We start from the raw sequence: 22,520 nt of genomic DNA on the forward strand, positions 1-22,520 counted from the left end.
GGCACCAGTGATTCAACAGTGAACAAGATAAGCAGGGCCATTGCCCTAGTGGAATTTGCATTCAACTTGGGGAATGCAGAAGAAAGGCTAGTAAATAAATGGACAAATAAAAATATCACCATTATTGAGAAATGTTACAAAGGAAATGATTAAGGGGTTGAGATGAAGCAGAGAATCAGAGCTGGGGATTTTCTTTAGAAAAGATGATGAGGGAAAGCCTGTTTGATAGTTAGGTCATGATGTAAATAAAAAGTAGAAGGTTTTGGTGATGGGAAATAGGAAGGAAAGAGCATTGTTCAAGTAAATGGCCTATGTAATGGCCAAGGTGGGATCAAGACAAACTTGGGAGAAGCATGGAATGAAAAGTCTATGGGATGAGGTGTAAAGAACCAGACTGGGGCTGGAACTTACAGGGCCTTGTGGGCTGTGATAAGGGCTTTGGATATCATTTGAATTGCAAATGAGAAGCTTTAAGCAGATGTTACGCAAGGACACAACAGGAAGTTGTCTTCCTGCTGCATTGTGGAAATGGCTTTGAGAAAAGCGAGAGTGGAAGCTGAGAGACAGGTTAGGAGGCTGTACTAGTCTTCCAGGAAAGAAGTGGTGTTGCATAGACATGGCACTAGTAGGACTGGAAGAAGGGGATGAAATCGGTGTACCTTTTAGACACAGAATTGAGAGAACTTGCTTATGGATTGGGGTGAGCTCAAGATGAAGATGGGGAATGGGGCAAAGAGCGGATCTGAGATGACTTCCAGGTATCTGGCTTGAGTAACTGGGTAGGTGATGATGCATTTCATCAAGGGAGGGATGTGTGCTGGGGAAGGAGGGCAGTTTTGGGGAGTGGGGAAATCCTACATATGGTAAGCTGTTGGCTCCAATCAGAGAAGTAAAGGAAGACTTCCTTGATATGGGGTGGTTGCTCCTACTGGTAGGATTGGGAGAATATTGCCAGATGGGGAGAGAGCTTTTAAAGTACAGAGGATATTATATGTGAAATCTTTTACCTTGACAAGTCTATGGTGAACAGGAGGGTCTGAGCCAATGCCTGTGTGACTGGGGTGAAGGGAGATGGTGAAAAATGGGGTTGTAGAGGCAGATGAACATCAGGCCATGCAGACCCTTGGAGGCCCTCTTAAGAATTTTTCTTTTAACCCTAAGTTTGATGGAAAAATATTGACAAGATGGGGGTTGGTTGCACAAGACACAATTTCATTTAGAAAAGACCTCTCTGAATGAAGGGTGGAAAATGGATTGGCAAGTGAGACATAATGTTAGAACAGAGATAGGAAAAATTGCTAGGAGGTCATTTTAGTTATCTATTCAAGAGATGTTCGTAACTTGGACTAAGATGGTGGCGGTGTAGATGGAGAGAAATTGACAAATTTAAGATATATTTAGGAAGTAACATGGAGAGAAGTTAGGAAGATCAGTTACAAGAATGATACCGAGGGTTCTATTTTCACTGCAGAATGGCTGGCAGTGCCACAAACTGAGGTAGGGAATATGAGAACAAAATCATATTTTAAGGAGAATGATTGTGAGTTTAATTTGCATCTTCTGTTTCCCAATTTGTTCACTGGGTCCATTTTCAAAGCCCTTAAGGGCCCTTGAATTCTAGCTATATTGCTAGAGTTCTAATTATTTTGCTAGACGCCTTCATAACTTCTTGGAATACAGTCATTTTAACTGTACTGGACAGAGGAAAACATACAAAAGTCAGAGTAAGAAATAGACATCACAGGGGCTGGCCCCGTGGCCGAGTGGTTAAGTTCGTGCGCTCCACTGCAGGCAGCCCAGTGTTTCGTTGGTTCGAATCCTGGGCGCGGATATGGCACTGCTCATCAAACCACGCTGAGGCAGCGTCCCACATGCCACAACTAGAAGGACCCACAACGAAGAATATACAACTATGTACTGGGGGGCTTTGGGGAGAAAAAGGAAAAAGTAAAAAAGACTTAAAAAAAAAAAAGAAATAGACATCACAAAAGATCATGTGGAAGGGAAAGCTGAGTGTGGATCTCTTACACATGTGACCCACAAAGTCATAGACCCACATAGCTCTCCTTACTCCCGAAAGGAATCTGGCTTCTTGGAAATCACATGAGCACCAAGAAGTACTTTTGCCCAACTCAGGGCCTAAGCAGCAGATTTTTCTCACCCTTCTTATTCTCAGAAGCTGCAGCTACGATACTTAACATTAGGCAGAGTCTTGTAGCTATTACAACTCTCTACTCATCAGTTTGTAAGATAACATATGTTGTCTTAGACACCCATGGCATCGCCCTAGTTCCTCAAGGGCAAAGTAACCCATGGACTATTTGGCATGAAACACTTCACCTTGACACCAGCACAGACATGCTATGACTATAATACAGCAAGGAGGGCTGTAGGGAGAAGGGGCTGGATGACAAAGTTTCTTCTAAGGAAGTGGTATTAGGTCTTTCCACGCAAATGGGCCTTGTTGAAGCAAACAAAATGCTTTATGAGAAATTGTGTTTTCCAAATTTTTTTTTAATAACACAAAATTCCTCCCCAAAATAGCATCTTATGTCCCATGTTGTCAACCTAAAGAGAGACTCAAGATTGCATCGAATTAAAACCTGCATAACCAGAGCTCACATGTTAAAAACTTTAGACAAATCAGAGCAGAGAATGAGTCTTTTTAATCTGTTTTGGTGATTGGCCAAAGCAACAGGCAGTGACTTCAAGATGCCAAGAGCACGGCTGATGAGACTTGCAACAGACTGAAGTGCCAGGAACACATTACGTCAAATTCACACATTCGCTCACGTGTTCGGCTCTTGTTTTATTTAATTTAGTTTAGTGAGCTGCAATCCATAACTCATCTAGCACTCTTTACTTTGTGACTCTCTATTACGAACTTGGAACATCGGCATGTCTATATTCTTTGAAATTTTAAGATTTGCTGTTAGCTTTCTGAAAGGACTTGTTGTTTTTTACTGTCCATTATTTGTTGGGACTAACGTCAAGCTGGATTCAGACATTTTAACTCAAAACTGCATAGTCTGCAACATTTATACACGGTCTCCTGATGGTTCATTGATGTTACGCTGCTTTTCCACAGGGCTCTTCAGACCACGGTGTGATTGATTCGAAGATGGACTTTAGAAATTTTTTATGAAAAAGTAAGTAAAACACAGACTACTATTTAACATCATTTTCAAATAATCAGAGCTACTAAGAAAGAGGCCACGACCAATCACTGCTTCCACGTTAAATTAAAGATGAAGAGTTCGAGAGTCGTAATAACAAGGGATGGAAAATTGCACACAAAGTTAACGAAATTCACGCAGGTGGGTAGAACAGCAGCTGGGTGGACTTGGTGTGAGGACAGCATCAATGACACTTGAGACAGCAACATGTGCATCAGCTTTTGCTTTTTGTTTTCTATCTTATTGAAAAAGTAATAACACTTAGTGTTGTGAAAGCTCAATTAATTAATTAAACAAACATCAATACATGGTTTAGAGTGAACATGTTAGATTATAATTAAAGCATATATAATAGATCACATGTAGAGTCGTGACTTCTATTTTACACTAGCATATTTTCCAACATTCTATTTCTTTATAGAATTTGGAAGTTAATTCATCTCCTTTGCTGTCCTTGCTACATGTTAGAGTTATGCATCCAGCTGTGCAATTGGAATAGTCCAGGAAGGAAAGTCATCCATTGCCAGGAGCCAGTGTAGCAAGAGATAGAGAAAGAGAGAGAGAGACTTCAGTATCCTGCAGCCTTCAAAGGAATCAGCAAATGTTAAACATGGCTTGTGATCAGTAATGTGGGGCCTGAAGTAAAATGCACACATCTCAGCTTAGACCGTATGGGACAAGAATAATGTGGAATCCACAGAAGACCAGGCCAGTGTGGTCTCGGTTTGTTAAAAGCTACAAGACTTTCTTAGCATGACAGATTTGGAAACTGGTATCCCAACTCATTGTCTCTTTAAGAGTTCTTTACATATATTACTGGTTTATCAAATAGTCTGAACTCATTGAGATACAACCATAAAATAATTGTATTTCTCTCCTGCCACTGGTCAGCTATTTCAATGTATATCATCGATTCTAGGATACACAGATTATAAAACATATTTTAACATCACTGAAATTGGAATATATCTTGCAGATGACAGGGCCTTTATGCTGATTAAAGAAAACACACCATATTGAATTTTCCTGTTCTGTCTCTTAACAATACGGGTTCCATAACTTATAAGTTAGCTTGGAGTAAAAAACAAAAAAGGCTCATTCATTCCAGTCCAGTTAAACACTCAGTCTCATATTCAGTTTGACTCTTTCACCTCCTCTCTTTCCTCCAGCACCCATCAGGCCTGTGCCCATGGGATTTCCAGGAGGGAACTGGTCTGGTCAGGTCCTAGGAGAGCTCCTCTCCCTCCCTCCTGTGGGTCTCTGTTCCTCTTCTTTGTTGGGGCTAGATGGAGAGAAGGATGTGTATTCTATTGTGTATGCTTTCAATTATAACCCAGTATGTTTACTCTACAGCATTAATTGAAACCTTGCTTAATTAATTTAGTTCTCACAGCGACACTCATGTCGTATTATCAGCTCCGTAGGAGAGAGATTAAACCACAGCTCGAACTAGGATTTAACCCTGTTTCTTGACTACTAAGCAAAATCTTTTTTTCTTTCTGACATCTGTGTTGTACTTTTTACATCAGTTGGCAGTGGTGGAGGGATGCTTGGACCAGGGTTACCTAAGATCACCAGGAGAGCTCAGGTTCTGGGGCCCAGAACAGGAGAATCTGTCAAGGCAGCACTATCTCCCCCCTTAGGCAGCTGGACGCTGATGAGTCATGTTTTTGTCTGGATTCTCATTTTACACAAAGACAGAGGGGCAGATTTATCAAGGAACACTGATTTCTTTGCTCAATACCTAAATTTTCAAAAGGCAAATGGCAGAATGCAAGAATGCATATTTAGATCAAATCATAAAGATGAATTGTTCCCTCCTTTGTCCTCTTATAATATTTGGTTCATTGGTAAGAGTATGTATCACATTTTATAATTGCCAGTGTTGACTCGTTCAGTCATTTATTTAACTGGTAAACATTTCTGCCACTATCACTGCCTGCCTGTACTGCGGCACATGCTTCCCAAACTTTCTGCCTCCTGCCGCTGCCAACCTCCAGTATGTTGGCCGCACCCCAGCCTCATGTATAAATCTTATTTATTTATTCATTCCTTTAACAAGTACCATGTATGGCAACCACTTACTAAGCACTCCTTCAACTTCATGGCTTATCATCCAGAACACAGGTTTACGTTCTGGCAGGGGAAGTAGATATGAATAAACAAATACATCCCTAGATTTGGAGAGGACGAACAAGATGCTGAGATAGAAAAGAACATAGAGGGACATCTCTTAAGGGGGATGATCAGGGAAAATTCACTGAGAAAGTGACATTTCAGCTCTGTCTAAAGAAGGTTATGTAAAGGGGGGATGGTGGGGGGGGGGGGCAAGAGCATCCTGGTCAGAATGAGGGGCAGAGGCATTGAAGTGGGAAAAAGCTTGGCATTTCAAAGAACAAGAAGACACGCATGGCCAGAGGAGAGAGTGAATGAAGAGGAGAGTGGCGCTGAATGAGTTGAGAAATGTGTATGTAATTTGAATTTTATTCAACATGCAAAGTGGAAAAATATTGAGAGGTTTTAGGGACCTATCACAACCTTTGTATTTAGAGAAAATCAAATTGCTCCGCAGAGGAAATACTGAAGGGAGAAAAGATGGAAGCTTGGAGATCAGTTAAAAGGCAATTTCAGCAGTGGTGGTGGCTTGGTCCTAAGTAACGTAATTGGGAATGGAGCACAATTATGATGGTGGAGACGGAATGAATGAGACTTGCTAGTAAGTTAAATGTAGTTGTTACAGAAAAGGAGAAATAAAAAATAAAGCCTAGGTTTCTAGCATAAGTTGCTGTATGTATGTTGGTGCATTTTCAGATATGGGTAAGATTGGGAGTTAGGGTAGGTTTAAAGAAGAGATGGGTCAAGACTTCCACATTCCTTGAGTTGGCTGAGAGGCAATCCAGTGGACGTGTCAAGAATGCAGTAGCAAATGTGAGTTCAGAGACCTGAGCTGTAGGTCTGACCAAAGATATCTATCTGTGAGTCATGAGCATGAAGGAGCTCACCAAGAAAGAGAGAAGTGGGTCCAGGACTGAGCTTTTAATGTATCACAATACTTAGAAATCAGGTAGGGGAAGAGGACCCAACATGGCAACTGCTGAGGGTAAGCCAAGAAGGGTCAAGGAAAATCAGTATATGCTGGTGTTTTGGAAGCTGAGCAAAGATAAGGGTTGGAGAAGCTGAGTCTAGCTCTGTTTAGTGCTGCTAAGTCACATATGACGAGGACAGAAAAGAAAGTGTTGATATACTTATTTTGGATAAGTATATATGGATATCATTGGCAAGAAGATTCAAGAACAAGGCTTAAAATGCTTCAATAGCTCCCAAATCTCTTACGATAAAGAGATAAATTTCTTAGAACCTACAAGGCCTAGCAGGGTTTGGCTATTATCTCCTTCTGAAGCCTCATTTTTTTTTCTATGTCTGACTTTTTTTTTCTTTTTGAGGAAGATTAGCTCTGAGCTAACTACTGCCAAGCCTCTTCTTTTTGCTGAGGAAGATGGGCCCTGAGCCAACATCCATGCCCATCTTCCTCTACTCTATACGTGGGACACCTACCACAGCACGGCTTTTGCCAAGTGTGCCATGTCCACACCCGGGATCTGAATCAGTCAGCCCCGGGCCGCCAAGAAGCAGAATGTGTGAACTTAACCGCTGCGCCACTGGGTCGGCCCCTGACTTTTTTTAAATTGAGATGTAATTAACATATAGCACTGTGTAAGTTTAAGGTGTACAAGGTATTGATTTGATGTATTTATATATTGCAGTATCCCAGGGTCCACTTCTCTCTATGCCAGCCACACATGCCTCTTTCTGTTCCTTGAACACACTCTATTCCCTTAAATATATAGTTCTTCTGCCTGGGATACTCTTTCTTTCTCCCCATGCTTGTTTAAGATCTACTATTTTTTCAAGTCTATCTTCACTGCTTTTTATTTCAGGCAAACTTCCCTGACCTTACAACCAGACCAAATACCCTATTACAAGCTTAACTCATACCATTAAGACCGTCCTGTGTGCTGAGCTTGTCATGGGGATTATAGTTAATTAATTATTGTCTTTTCAACTGCAGATTCCACCAGGGCAGGGAGCATATCTGTTTTTGTTACCTTTTTTCCTTCACGTCAGGAGAAATGACTGTCCTATTTTAGGAGATGACCGTATATTGGTTGAATGAATGCATACCACCTGCTTCTGCAGTTAATCTCATGTAATCTCTTTCTATCTTTATGTAAACTTTATGATACGTAACAAGAAAATCTGGGAAATAATTAATTTAAATAAAATATTTAAAATTTAATATTAAAGCTTTTAAAAATTTATTATGTTAATCAGCTATGATTATTTTGAATTTTATTGACCTAACTTTGAGATTGATCGTGGTATTTACCACCTATAGACTCCGTTGTCACTTCCTGGTCCTTTCCCAGCCTCAGTTGTTCTTAAAAAAAATACCATTTATCAGCCACTTATCCAGTCTCTCCGTCAGAATCAATGAGAGTGGATCCCATCATTCTGTTTCTATGAGAGCTTTCTGTAGCTGCGTGCCCAGGGCCTGAAGGCCAGGCCCATATGTGATAAAGTGGAGGAGATTTCCTCCTCAAATGCCCTGTTGAAAGACCAGCTGCTGACTAGATTCCAGCCTAGCTATCCACTTTAGTGTTGTCCATGTCAAAGGGGAGCTGTGCTCTGTCCCCCAACACGCTGCTAGGGCCTTCCTTCTTGCCTCCCTCCTGATGCTTGCATCTCAGGGATATCAAACTCCAGCTCGCCATTGCCTCCGTTCTAGAGCATCTGAACTGTGCACATACTTATCATTGCCGTCTCTCTTCATTGAGCTCCATTTCCTTATACATTTATAGTATGCAATATAAATTTTGCTACCCCAAACGCTAATATTTCCTGTAGGCACTAAATTCAATTTTAATACATTAAAATAAAATATATAATCCAACTCATTCATTGCTAATTAATCTCTGTATTCCTCGGGTAGAATCTCTCTGCCCATCTGACTGAAACGGAATGGAATCTCCTAAGTTCTTACTATGGCTTCCAAACTATGATCTGCAAAGCCCTTTTTAAAATGTCTCTTTAAGGTTTCTAAACCCCCATCTTTAGCTTGTTACAGAGTATAGTTCATATACTTAGCTCCGTTTTAAAAGATGGTGTGTCATGCACTTTCCTCCTGGCCTCTGGTTTTGTCAAATATACTGCCATAAGAGCAAGCTAACAGGTCACAGGTATTTGCTTAAAGCTATTCAAAGCTAACCCCCAAATAGATTTCCATTGCAAATGTAGTTTAAGAAATAGGCTGAAGGGCCGAGGACTGAAATTTGTGAGCTCTGACAAATATTTTTTATTAGGCCTACCTACTGAGGAGTTGCGCTCATAGTCACAGCTATTTTAATTAAAAATACATTTGTAAAAAGACAACAACATCATTTTTTTAAACCCATGCTGAATCTGTCTTATCATCCGTTAGACCAGAAAATTATTGATTATTTTGGGGGGATTTGATGTTTAAAGAAAAGTTGCAATGGATATCGTCAGGGAATACTATTTGGATACTTAAAAAACATCTTCCTGGAAGGGAAAATCTTTTAAAAGGTCTACTAACTTAGTGAATTAAATTAGTTAAATTAAGGAAGTAAAATGTCTTTGCACTGAATTTGAACAACTCTCTTGACTTCCTGCAAAGAGGACCCCTGACAGTATTTTTGGAGAAGTTAGTAAAACCGAATCTGACATCACAACCTCACAGTAGTTCGTGCAGCCAGCAAGCGGTTTGCTCTCAGTGTAGCAGAGGAGGAAATTGCTCCCCGTCTGATAAGACCACAGTGAAGAGTATGCATTCATTTCTTTTCTTTTTGATTCAGTTCCACTGAGAAAAATTTTTACAGAGATAACCATTATAATTGCCTTTCAGAAGGACGCATGCCGTTTCAGAGGAATACGGCTGATTCCCAGAAATGACCATGTATTTGTGGCTTAAACTCTTGGCTTTTGGCTTTGCCTTTCTGGACCCAGGAGCGTATGTTACAGGTAAGTATGGGAATAGTAATACTTCTTTCATTGTGTTTTCTTGTGGGGGGACATTGGTTTGAAATAAACATAAATGTTAATCAAGTGTTGGTGCCTGGAAGTGAGGGAGCCCGCTGTAAAATGGTCACGGCTGCTGTGGCTCAGAGACACACGGCTTGCTATGTGACAGAATACATTGTTTCTATTTAAAAAGTCATAAATGCTTGGGGGAAAAATCACAATTTACAAGGAAAACAATGTCTTATCTGTATCTTTATTTACAAACTGTTCAAGGGTATGACAAAAGCCACATTATTATGTAACCCCCAAGAACATGAATGTAAGTTTATGAAAGACTGAGGAATTTTTTAAGGACCAAATCAGTAACTTTTTATCTTTTTAACAAAAAATGAATTTTATTTAAGTCTTAATATAGCTTTGGTTGCATGTAAGCCACTCCCTCTTTTCGGACCAGTAGTCTCCTTCCTCAAATTTTCATTACTACCGAAATATTTTATTGAATACATAGATATAAGGTAGTTTAAATTAATACACTGAGTATTTAATAAAATATGAACTTTCCTTTTGCATATTCTTATCACAGAATGTATTTTAAATCAGGTTTTTGGTTCCTTACTAATACTTTTAATGACTTTTTGGTTTGGAAATTCTTGTGGGGCCACCGCCCTTCCTGGGTGATAGATAAATAATAGAGCCTTGACAAGATAAAATATTTAAACTGTTAAGAACCATGCAAATGTGGTGTTGTGTAGGAAAATGTAACCCGTTGGACCTCAGGTACTTATTGAAGTTTGTTATTTTTGTACACTTATGGTCAATGTAATGGATATTTCTTGAACAATTTCAGTTTGGGTCATGAACACATTTCAGTTGATTATTAAGTGCAACTAATAAATTGATATTTAATATCACTCTTTATAAGGTTATATATAAAAGCTGTGTCCTATTACTGAAAGGACATTAAAAATGGTATTTTTGTAGAAAATTCCAAATAAGTTAAAAAAATTATTTTTAAAAATCTTGCTTATTGGAATTCACTTTGAAATCATTTTTGACTTTCCGGTAGCTACCTCATGAGCATATTATATTGTCAATTTGTATTTTGGGCAATCAAGGAGAGTGGAAAGCAGTGTGAGAGAGTTTGGTTTTTTTTTTAACTGCAAAGAAGGATTACAAAAAAATCTATATAGGTACAGTATTTTGTCTTAGTACAGAAAATATTTACTGAGTTGCCGTCCCTATAAAGTTGTTTGTCAGAATAAAAAAATTATAAAGATTAATAATTTTAATAAGGTGGTAATATGTGTATTATCATAAATCAGAGTATATTTCCATCAAAATTCTCACTCAGAAGCTGTCGTAAACATTTCTAAATGAGCATAAAGAAATACAGAAATATTCTGTAGGCCCCAGAGCAAACCACCATAAAAATTTCAACTCAGTCTATGAAAGGTGTTAACCATAAGAAAAGCCTTTGAATTCATAATCAAAATAAAAGTATAAAATGATCTGGAAATCTTTAAGTCAATTTTGCTGAATAATTTATATTACAGCTGAATGAAGAGATGTACATAGATTTATTTTGAAAGATCAAGTTTAACTTCAATTGCTCAGATAAATGTTGAGAGCAAACATTTTTCTAAAAGGCGGTGATACTCTTCCTGAAATATATACTTATTTCTGTAAAAAAATATAGAGATATAACCATTTGCATCTGCAAATCTTGGTATCATACTTTTGAATTCTGAGAGACATTTTGTGATTCAATGTCTAATCTGTGAAGCTGGCAATACTTTAAATTATATTTTTTTTATTAGCAACAAATGAGTTGGACTATATGTTTTATGTGTCTATAGGAAACATTAGACTTTTGGGCAATATATTTATACTGTGTACTCTAAAGGCATAAAGAAATAGAGCCAAATGTAGAGAGATACCGATGGATAAATCTGCACAGAATCAGATGTTTTGTTTAATCTCTACGACACAAATATGGTCAAGGCCAAAGTCAAACTTGGCCAAGGCATTAACAGCACTGGGTTGAGTTTTACACAAAAGTTTGTAATCTCTTTGATCTGTGCCTCTTTGGTATGATAATTGGAAACCAAATCTTTGTGTAAAATTTCTCAGTCATGCTCAGGGACAAGGGTGGTTTTGAGAATGCAGGTAGAGAGAAATGTTGTCTGGCTCTAACAAAGGTGTAACACCAGACAGATCTATCCCTCTATAGCATAACAGCCACGAGTACATGAGTTATGCTACGTGAGTTATGAGTCATGACAGTTAAGATTCATTTCCTGGACATAATTCTTCATTTCTACTTCTACATTACAAAGAAATATCTCATGCTGCACACAGGTACTATGCCTTGCACATCACCAGTGTTCGATACAAATTGTGAATTGAATTTGATGAACAATCCTATTAAGTTGTAAATACTGTATAATTTAGAGATCTTGAGGTGCGAGCGTGATCACTTATTGAAGGTTTAATGGTATTTTCCTAATAAAAATCTGCCTGTGACCCTTATCATTGCTAGAATTTGAAAGGGATTTTGTTAGAGGAAGGGGGAAGGTGGAAGTAAGGGTTTGTTGTTCCTTTTCGTCTCTTGCTTTGTGTAACTAAGCACGCGGTCAGAAGGGCTATCCTGAGATAGGTCTTTTCTCTGTTCTGGGCTACTTGACATCCTTCCACAGTGGCAACGAGTGTAGGAATATAGCTATTACTACACTGTTCATATATGTATGTGTCCAAAAACACACACATATACACACGTATATGTATATATGCGTAGTAGTTATAAATGTGTAATTATATATACTAGCTATATAACACACACATATCTATGTATCATCTATCTATCTATCTATCTATCTTTCTCTCTCTATCTATCATCTATCTACTGGTTCTCCATATTTGCCTATTTGTGAATATTGGGGATCTATGGACTTCCATCCTTGGTTAGTTTTATTCTTGCTTTCTGCACTCAGAGTTCCTTATCCTTCCCTACTATGTGTTAATGGTCCTGCTTCTCCATCTCCAGACTCATCCCTCAGAGATGTGGAACCAACTCCTTTCCTAAACTGAATCTTGATTTGGCAAAAAAAAAAAAAAAAAAAAAAAGAGAGAGAGATACAATCTGAAATATGTATTTAAATGCTCCCCAAGTCCTGTCATTTTATTCTTGAATAATCTCTGAAATCATTTCACCCTCCTTCAGCTCCGTCGCCATCACCTAATTCATGCCTTTATCATCTTTCACCTGGACGGTGTAATAGTTTCCTAATCTGTCTGAACTCTCATCCATTTCTTTGCACATTCTACAGCTTAAAAATGTAAAACAGAGGAGGAAAAACCCCGTCTGCGATCTCCTCTCTGTCTTTGGTGTACATTCTAAACTCTGCCAGAGCAACGGAGTCCACCAGTGAGCTGGCAGCTGCGCTTGGAGCTGCACAAGGAGCTGTTCTTTTACTTTTTCTTTTATAATTGGTTAAAATAGAACAAGCAGGAGGCAGTGTCAACATCCGGCTTCTCTACACTTCCTCAAGACCTCTACGGCTCTGTGCAAATCCTATTTCCTCTCGAAGGTTCTCTTTCGTCACTCTTGAAACAAACTATCCCCACTGAGATTGCACCCTTTTTACCACCTTTCCTTGGCATTTTTCCCAACTATTTCAATTTGTTGTTGTGGTTGGTATTATTATTATTATTATTTACCAGTCAGTACATTTACTGCCATTGTAACCTACATGAAAGCAGAAACGGTGTCTTATGTCTTTTTTGTATCATCTATACCTGGTTTCTTGCTGGACACTGAAAAAGTAATGGATGTTTTATGACAAAACTGCAGATTATAATAATGAGGGAGCAGAAGGAGGAGGACAGGAAAAATTTCAGAAAGAGAGGACAGATCGAGAGAGAAATATAAGTGGAAAAGATTAGCCAGAGGCAAAGTGGAAGGATGGAGGCAGTAAGACAATTTTATCAAGACTTTTAAATAAAATAATTTTGGATCTAGATATTTGCAGGCTTTGCCTTTCTTTTTAACTTTTCTGTTCTGCTATTTCTTTCTTTCCTATTCTTCTTTTACTTCTTATCTGGAAAAATCTTCCTGACTTCTTAAAAATCCATAGTTGAGAATGTTGCTTCTAAATTTTCCTTCCCTACTCTTTGGACATTCTTGCTAATGGCATTTCATTGGGTGGGTCAATTTTGTTCTTCAGACACAGACGTCTCTAGGAAGAAAGGTAAGGAATGAGAAAGGAGATACTCATCTAGCAGAGTGACAAGACAAATAGAGTCAGATCCAGTCCTTGGAAGTACTGGCATGGATGCTGATACTAATAATGCTCTGAGACTGTTCCCAAGGGCAAGTGGAAGATGGCTCGCCCTATGCATAGCATTGTGTGCACACAGAAAGTTTGTAGAGTATCTGGGCATCATTTTCTAGTAGACAACACGATAATGAATTTCAATCTGAGTAGGTAGGGAGCAGAGATTTGTAGTCGGGTGAATTAATTTTGTTGGAGAGAGCACAGCATCAGTGTAGACAAAGTTTTGTGTTCAGAACATGCGTATGTGAGTCACCTTGGTGCAGAGAAAGAAATCTGTCACCACCAGAGACTTTTGATCTTTTTCAGTCATCTTATAAGTTTGTGGGAATATTTACCCAGGAGAAAATGGGAATGGAAATTTAACTTAATCTCAGTTTCAACTTAAGTTCAATTTAATCTAAATAGCTTCGTCAGTACCAGACACCTAACCCCATACTGGTTGCCTATTATCAAAAGATTAGTGCTGTGAGTTTGCGTACATAATGATAGTATTCTTTAGGAAAGGATAAAGGAAAAAAATGATATATTGCAGGCTATTCATTTAGCATATAATGTGATATCTACTTCTACATAATGCTGAATTATACAGAAATAAAAATTACAGTAACCATTAGATTTTGTCTACATGACCCTAACGAATATTTAGATTACAAAACATCTAAGTGTTACCTAAAATCTTTAATATGAGTTCCTTTTGATATGTCAATGTGCTACTTCAATTTCAATCTGTCAAGAGTCTGGGGAAAGGCTGTTGTGAGCAGAGGATTGTGTGTTCAGGAATCACAACAAAAACAAGAAAAAATTACGAAGGAAACTAACCTTCCTACTCTTTCAGCCAGGACAAGCATAAATATACATAATGTCAATGTTAGTGAAATACGTCCTTTCTACGCCCATTTGTGCTATCTTCAATTGATTCCTTTCTGAGAAGATAATCAGCAGATTATCAATGTTTTTATTAGATTCTTTATGGAAGACCCAAGCTCAAGCAAATATCTTCCATGGTGCTTAGCTCTACAATGTTTAAAGATTAAACATTTATTTCCTGCTAAAAACGAGACCAAGTATCTAAAGTGAAAAAGTTACTTTACTAAAACTTCACTTTTCTCTTCTGTCTGTATTGCATACATAATAAAATTATAAGTGCATACAACGATATTCAAATGAAAATGATCCCCATTCACATATTTAAAAAATTACTTCCAACCAATATGTGAGCAACTGGAGGAAAATCGCCAATCCTCCAAAATGGTGACCTGCTAACGCAGGACCAGAAATCAAGAGCTGAGGGCTGCTTAGCATCACATGCAGATGTATCAGTCTATGATCAGCTGGTGAAGTGAACTTAACAAACATCACCGACAGACAAGGAGAAATTCTCTGTATTGTAAATTTAAAAACACATATTTCTCCTGATACCTGTGAGAATAGATTAGAGAAAACTGTATAAATAACAATGAGGTTAAAAGATGATATCATGGCAATAAAGTGTGGTTACTATATTTTAAATATCTCCACTTAAAGACAAAAACAATAATTTGTCTACAGATAAAAGGGATATTAAGCATCATAGGAAATGAGTTAGGAGCCATTCCAAGCTGGAGAATACCAGGGCATTCAGAGTGAGAAAGGTTTTGGAAATCTAATTCTGTGGATTGTGTGATCTTGATCCAAGTCATTTTCCATCTTTGTGGCACAGCGTCCTCATCTGTAAAGTGGTATAAGCATTAAAAGTGATAATGTTTGTGAAAACGCTTTGAAAACTATGAGCTTATCTGCAAAGTTGTAAATTATATGTACATGATCCCATGAAATCACAGCTCATAGCTCTTTACCATTGAAACGTGTTTCCAAAGCACAGCTCTTCCTCTGAGAAACTCTCGAGACCAGGTTTAAGGTTATGGGGCAGAGGAATAAATCTTTATATATCTCAGAGTTCTTTGCATCTTCTCTTTTAGAAATTTTCAGGCTACTCTGGATTCTATCTTTTAAATGGTTTGTAACTCCACCTCCTTTTACAACTCTTTGCTAGAGATTCTTATCATTTCTTATTGTAACAGTAGGCTGTAATCTTGCCTGCCTTCAATCCCTATTGTGTACATATCTCCCCCTACCAGGATAACCGTGTAAAAGGCAAAACTCACCTTCCTACATCCCTCCTTCAATGGCTTCCTATGGGATAGAGAGTATACTGATCCCATGAATATGATCTCAAGGATGTTTTGACTCAATTTTCATAAAATATCATTTAATTAGAATATACCAACATTTACGAGTTTTTCTTGAGGATAGATTTCACAGAAAAAACTCTATTAAGCCAACTTAATTCCCTGAGTATTCTTTTCTATCATCTGATTAAATCAACCAATTTTTCCATTTTTATTTTTATTTTATGGAGCTAATGTTCAACAGCATTAATTTTCATTTAATTTTTACAATTTATGTTAAATTTATGCACCAATGTTTGTCCACATCAAATTTGACTGATTATAGCTTATGCCTCTGAGTATTTTCCTTTATTATTTTTCCAAGTGTAATTTTCCTTGTCAAACAATATGGATCTAAATTTCCCAAAAAAGTTTTAATTCTTCAATTTATCTTGAAACATTTTTTATGTGCAATTTTAGCCACTGCTAGTTTCACTTTTTTTTTTGCATTCCAGTGTTATATAAAATGTCATTTATGTAATGTAAATTTCCACTTTGTCAAATTTTAGATGGGCAGTATTAGCCATTCTCAAATTTATATTACGTTGATATTCCTATCAGTAACATTCATTTTGTGATTGAGAGCCCTTTCAGCAAGACTCATTTTGAAATTTTAAGAGTTTTGGTTATTTCTTTAAGTAGCCAATGGAAACTTTAGGAACATTTGTAGGATGACTGTATAATCTAGAATTGTTTTATTTTAATTCTCACTCATTTGCATGGCATTTTTCTTATTAGCTTACACACCTTGTACCAACTTCATACTAATTGGTGGAGCAACAAAATAAAGAGAAGAATCAACATGATCAATTTAAAATGTTCTCAATGTACAATGGTGGGCAGGCTCAAAATAAGGTGTCAAATCATCCTACTTTGGCCTCTGTGCTTTTAGGAAAAATGAAAGTTATTAGCAGGGCACACACAGTTCTAGTTTAATCTCTCCAGATTTCTCCAACTTTACCTGTCACTACTTTGTGACATATACTCTACAATTTTGTTATAACTTGCATTTTCCTAAAAAATAATGTTTTCCTGTCTCCAAACTGTTGGCCATGCTGTTTTTTCTTCCCTCCACATCATTTCTTTACTCGGCAAATTATGAATTTGGTTCAAAGGTCACTTGTTCCAGGCAGCCCTCCCGCACATCCACTGCTCGTCCACTCCTTTCATACCTGCGTAAGTGCTCTTCTGCTGTGATGATCCTGTGCATAACCCTCTTGGAGATCTTTCTACTTGGCTGTCTCTCACAGTAGCTGATGAGCTCGTGTAGGTTATCCTGGGTCTCTGCTTATGTCCCAGTGAGTGCCTGCAGATCCTTAGAATTTGTTTGTTGAATGAATGGATTGTCTGTCAATGCACCCCAACCTCATATGTAGAAAACACTAAAAACTCACAAAAACAATTTTAATTCTATTCTGTCCTTTTGTTGTTGTTGTTAAGTGATCTATTCATGGGGAAAGTTTCTACAGGATAGAAATTTTCAGGAAATAAAGAAAGAAAAAAATTGCTTAAAATTCTTGCCAACATTTTGTTTTTCTTTTTCTCCTCTCGTCTTTCGGTCACATACTGTGTATAAAATTGCATATCCCAATTTTTTTCTAAGGAAGCCATGATTATTCTAGGCAATTTGTTTGTTTTGTGATTTAAACTGAAAATAAAAGATTTATTTGGAGAGAAATGTTAAAACATGCACACACGCACATCACACAAACAAATCCTTAGCTTTTTTTTGGTGATCTTTCACAGTAATTTTCCAAGGTCATCAGCTAATAAGAAGTGGGAGTTCTGGGATGAGGGCTGAGATTTCATCCTTGTTCTGTCTGATTGTAAGGCTGTTCTTTTTCCACTGGCTTACTCAGACTTCTTAGTGGTCAGCTTAATAACCAGGTAATTAAGGACATGACTACATTATGGGGGGCAAAGCACACCAAGACTGAAGATAGCTGGTAGTTTCTCAGAGGTCTTTTGTGTGAAACATACCCACCTGATTTAGCTACATAGGCGAACCATAGTGCATGAGCCACTTCCATATTTTTAGCAAGATCGAAGTCAGCTAACACTATCTGTCTCTTACAAAAAGCAAAATGATATCTTTGGTTCATTTATCTTTACTATGAATGCTGATGCCACATTAATAATGCAACAGTGATGTGTTACTGTCATCTTGAAAAGAAGGTTAACAAAATATAGGACTGAGTCTCTCTCAAGGTGAGTGACATGATGGAAAGAATGGATTTTCCCCCACCTAATTTGTTTTTGATATTACATAAAGTGAAAGTCATTGAATAATTTACCAAAGTATCTAGATTTTTTTTTTTTGAAGTGCAAGGGAAATAACTTGACCTTTGCTAAACGCTTTGATCATGGAAAACACACGAGATTCTCATCTTATTCCAGGAAGTATAGACACCAGATAATCTTTTCATGGTCATCCAAGAGGCATCTTAAATGAATCAGGTAGAACTATCTTACAGTTTTCTACTCCAGGGACGAGTTGCTTATAACTTCAGGGAAAGTAAAGAGAAACACGTTTATTGCCTGTTTACTATGATAAATGTGGACTGCCAATCAGATACTTTAGGCCAAATGTTCCACTTTGACTTAGTAGACATAGGTTTCCAAATACCCTTTTGGTTTTGTAGGAGAGGAAGACAATTCGTCTACCTTTCATGTCCTTCTGGCTGGTCGAAGAATTAAATCAACGTGAGACAGAATAACGGGAGAAAAATCAAACAGAACTTTACAACATGTACACATGGGAGAAACCTAGGGAAGCTGAGTAACTCCTTAGAATGGCCAAAGTCTCCACCCTAAATACCATCTTCAGCTAAAGACAAAAGAGGATGTTGGGGGTAGTGGTTTGGGGGCTCAAAGGGGAGGAAGGAAATTCACATGGAAATGAAAAGCAAATGTTTGGTAGGTAAGAATGGGCTTAGCAAGGACCCTCCCAGTCTACAGATACTCAGAGTTATCTATGGTGATGGCCTATCCTGGGACAGGCCTTTTATCTTAAACTCTTTTAGGCACTTAGGGGGAAGGTCAAGGTTTCTTTCAGAGTCTTTTATTCTTAAAAATAATCAAGGCAAAGAGACATATTTTGGGGCAGCCAATTCTGATCCTCCACAGTTTCTGAGCTAAGATTTTAATTTTTGCCTAATGAACCCTAAGTCTTTCTACTTTTCAGTGATCCATGTTTTTATTTTCTGAGTTTAAGTTTAATACTTATTGATACTTTAGATCTGATCAAGGTGTATAATGGCTAAGAAAAAATAAATGAAACAGAAGATAGTTGCGAGTTTTGACTATGAGAGGAAATGATGATCTGAGGGAAGTAAATAAGCAAAAGAAAGGAGTCAGGGAGCTGATGAAAATAATGTAAAGACAGAGTACTAGAAAGGTTGGATTCAGACAAGCTCTACTTTTAAAGCATTTGAGAAGTCATTCTTTGAAATGTTGCCTGGTCTCCATTCTGAGCTTTCCAATTATGAAACATTAGGGAAATTACCTTTCCAATCCTCAGTTTCCTTACCTGTGCATTGGGAATAATAGCAGTTCCCATTAAATGAAGTGATTTACTTGTTGATTCACCAGTTGTTTATAGAGTCCCTGCTATGTGCCAGGAACTATTCTATGTGCTGACACAGTGGTAAATAAAACAGAAAATGTACCAGCTCTCATGAAGCGTATATCTTAGGAAGAGAGATAAAAAACAAAAAACCAAATAAATAATTGATAAAATTTCGGATATTGATAAGTGTCGTGAAATAAAACAGTGTGATGTGAGAGATAGAGGCCAGATTGGGTGGGTGAATGTCCCTTTAGACAGAGTGATTGAGGAAGATCTCTTGGAAGAAGTGCCATTAGGCTACTTGTTGGCTGACAAGAATGTAAAGATTCATGTGAAGAGGAACTGGCAGATACAAAGGTGCTTTGGAGAAAGCAAAAAACTGATGGGTTCAGGGCACAGGAAGGAGGTCACGTGTTTGCAGTATGGTGGGTAAAGGCTGAGTGGTGCGCAGTGGAGCTGGAGACAGAAGCAGAGGAGGCGGGTCCTGTCGGGCCTTGTTGGAAATGGAAAGAATTTGGATTTCACCCTGAGTGTAATGGGAAGAAGTCATTTGGAATGTTTAATCTTGCTTCCATATTAAAGCAACTACCTTGGCTGCTGTGAGGAGAATAGACTGGAAGTGAGTCAAAGCCTGGACACCAGTGAGGAGCCAGTTATATTGGTAGAAGGGAGAAAGGGGGTGGTAATCTGGACTGAGTATTGGCAGTGGAGTTGGAAAGAAAGGTCAGATTTAATTGATATAGGATCAAGAGAAGTTGCTGTGTGGAAGAGATAAAGGAGTTATACAGAATGACTCATTTTCTTCCCCATAAGCAAGTAGGATGGGAAACACCCCAATTAGGGATAGGCAGTCAAGGGTTCTGTTTTGTCCATATTAGCACTTGAATTCTCACTAGACATCTGACTAGAGATGTCCAGAAATCAGTTAAAGTTAAGAGTGTGGGACTCGCTGGGTCTTGACTGGAGACAAAAATTTAGAAATCACTGGGTACAAATGGAATTTAAAGCCAGTGGACTGAATGTGATGGTGTCAGAAGAATGCTCAGATGGAGAAGTATGGAGGACCTAATTCTGAGCCGTGGACACTTCATTTTTGAAGGGGTTAGAAGGAGGATCAGGAAGAGAAAATGAGAATGGATAGCCAATGATAAAAAGGAGAAAAATATTTTGTTTTGGATGTTGAAAAAAAGAGCTGATGATGGTAAAGGGCTTAGCATGCTGGCATATATTGAGAAGCCAGTAAATTCTACATAAAAATCCAAATTCATGTCTCCTCTTGAAAGGTTGATGAACAGTGATTGTGAACATCCCGATTATTGTCAAATATCCTTATGCAACTTCAATATTATCACAAAAGTAAGTGAGAAGGAATTTGTAACAATATTTGGAAGAATTAAGTATCTTCAATATATATATCCCTTCTGTTAAAAAGAAAAGATGTAAAAATGAAAGATGTAACTTAAAATAATTTCTTAATAAAAATTACATAAAATATATTGAGAAACTAATGAATTGGAAATTTAACTGAAAATGTCTTGAAAATATAATGCTTTGTTGAGTCGCTTGTGGCATATATTTTGTTTTAATGCACACTGACAAAAATATTTTAGAATATTACTTAAGCCAATACTTGGACAGATTGGGAAGTCTGCTGAGAGTTAATTAGCTACATAAAGCCTTATTTCTAAATCAAATTTTAAATCTTTCATGTCCTTGAGAAATTTGAAAAACAAATTGGCTATCACTTAGGCTTACGTTAGGTCAGACCCAATAGCCTTGATAATTATACAGCACACAGAGATTTATCTTTTTGGGAACATACATAGGTAAGATTTTAATTTCAGGCTTGGTGGGTTTTCTTAAAAGAGACATATCTCTAGAGAAACTTACTTTTGTACTAATAGGTAGTTAGTTAATAAGAAAAATATTTAGCTAATAAGAAAAATGGTGCTTAATATGTGCCAGGCACTATTGTCAAGATTTTATAAATGTGATCTCATTTAACTGACATATCCAAATCATTATGAAGTCTAGCTTATACTTGTTTTCAACATGTCATTTTTTTACTTCATGTTTCCCAATATTTTTCATAAAATTTACTTATTATCATATCCCAGAAGGGAATACTTAAATTTAATTTTCCTTGTTCTACTCTTAAGTAACAAAATTGGGAAAGAAGGATTGAGGAAAGAGAAGTGAGACCGAGCCCTTCCTTAGCACCAGGCAGGCTATGAGAGATGTGTCACCTGTGAAGACTCGTCTGTCTCTACACTGTGTTTCTAATTCTTCTGAGCATCAAATCAGTGTTCAGACCACCCTTGGTCGCTAGTCTTAATAGAGGAAAACAGAATCGTAGTTAAACCAAAAGAGAGAGTCATCTAAATATTATTGATATTTATTTTTGTATTATGGTATTTGCCTTAAGTTGAAAAATGGGCATATCAAATGTTTTGGCAGTTTACTGTGATCTCAATAGCGAAATCATATTGAAAAGGCTCAGCACAGGAGAAACTGGGGAAGATTTTTCCTCTGGCTCAGCTGCATTTTCGTAAGGATATCAAGCAGTGCATAGGTTAAGCATATCTGCTTCATCACGTGCCCACACGAGAAGAGGGTGGGGAGCGGAGGGAAGGAGTGAGAGAGAGGGGAGCAATTTATTGCAAACAGTATTTCTATGTATGGGAAAGGGAGAATCACACATGTAGGCACTATCCTCAGTGAGTCAGAAAGCATATTTGCTGTAATGGAGAAAATCTAGCTGTATGTAAGTGGTAGGGAGATAAAAAGCCTGGTAACCTAAGTTATCCATTTTCAGATGTGTTAGCTCAATTATGCAAGCAAATATCACTTTTTTGGCTCATTGTTTCAAGGACAAAAGTTTGAATGAAGGAAATAACTTTCCATCTAAGTAAAAGAGGAGTCAGCATCGTTTAAATTGGAAGAGCTGAGATGCCTCCTTGCTACATGGCAACTTTAGAACAAATGGAACCCATAAGTCCATCGACAGGTCCAAGAAAGAGAGGTTTCCACATGGAGAAAGATTAAAGATATCGTCATGGTGACCTACAACAGAAAATCACCAAAGCCTTTGAAATGAAAGATTATCCCTGTTCCAAGGATAGAAGATGGTGTTAGGTTGAGGGCAGCCAGGAAGCATGGATGAAAGAACCATTGGGAATTGCTAGTGAGAGATCAA

The 22,520-nt window shown here is 37.7% G+C and overlaps 1 protein-coding gene across 6 annotated transcripts in view; it reads left to right on the top strand.

Moving 5' to 3' along the window:
* Positions 1-8,920: 8,920 nt before the first annotated feature.
* The window catches only part of PTPRC (protein tyrosine phosphatase receptor type C), a 117,311-nt gene continuing 103,711 nt past the window's right edge, over positions 8,921-22,520 (top strand). For 5 of the 6 annotated variants that reach the window (XM_046679382.1, XM_046679384.1, XM_046679385.1 and 2 more), the window contains exons 1-2: positions 8,921-9,017; positions 9,100-9,215. In XM_046679382.1, the coding sequence (XP_046535338.1) occupies positions 9,143-9,215 (73 nt within the window). In that variant the 5' untranslated portion in view covers positions 8,921-9,017; positions 9,100-9,142. The remainder of the gene's footprint in view (positions 9,018-9,099; positions 9,216-22,520) is intronic. The other variant, XM_046679383.1, reaches the window with a different exon arrangement.

This window comes from Equus quagga, chromosome 12, assembly GCF_021613505.1.
Source record: "Equus quagga isolate Etosha38 chromosome 12, UCLA_HA_Equagga_1.0, whole genome shotgun sequence".
NCBI classification, from domain to species: domain Eukaryota; kingdom Metazoa; phylum Chordata; class Mammalia; order Perissodactyla; family Equidae; genus Equus; species Equus quagga.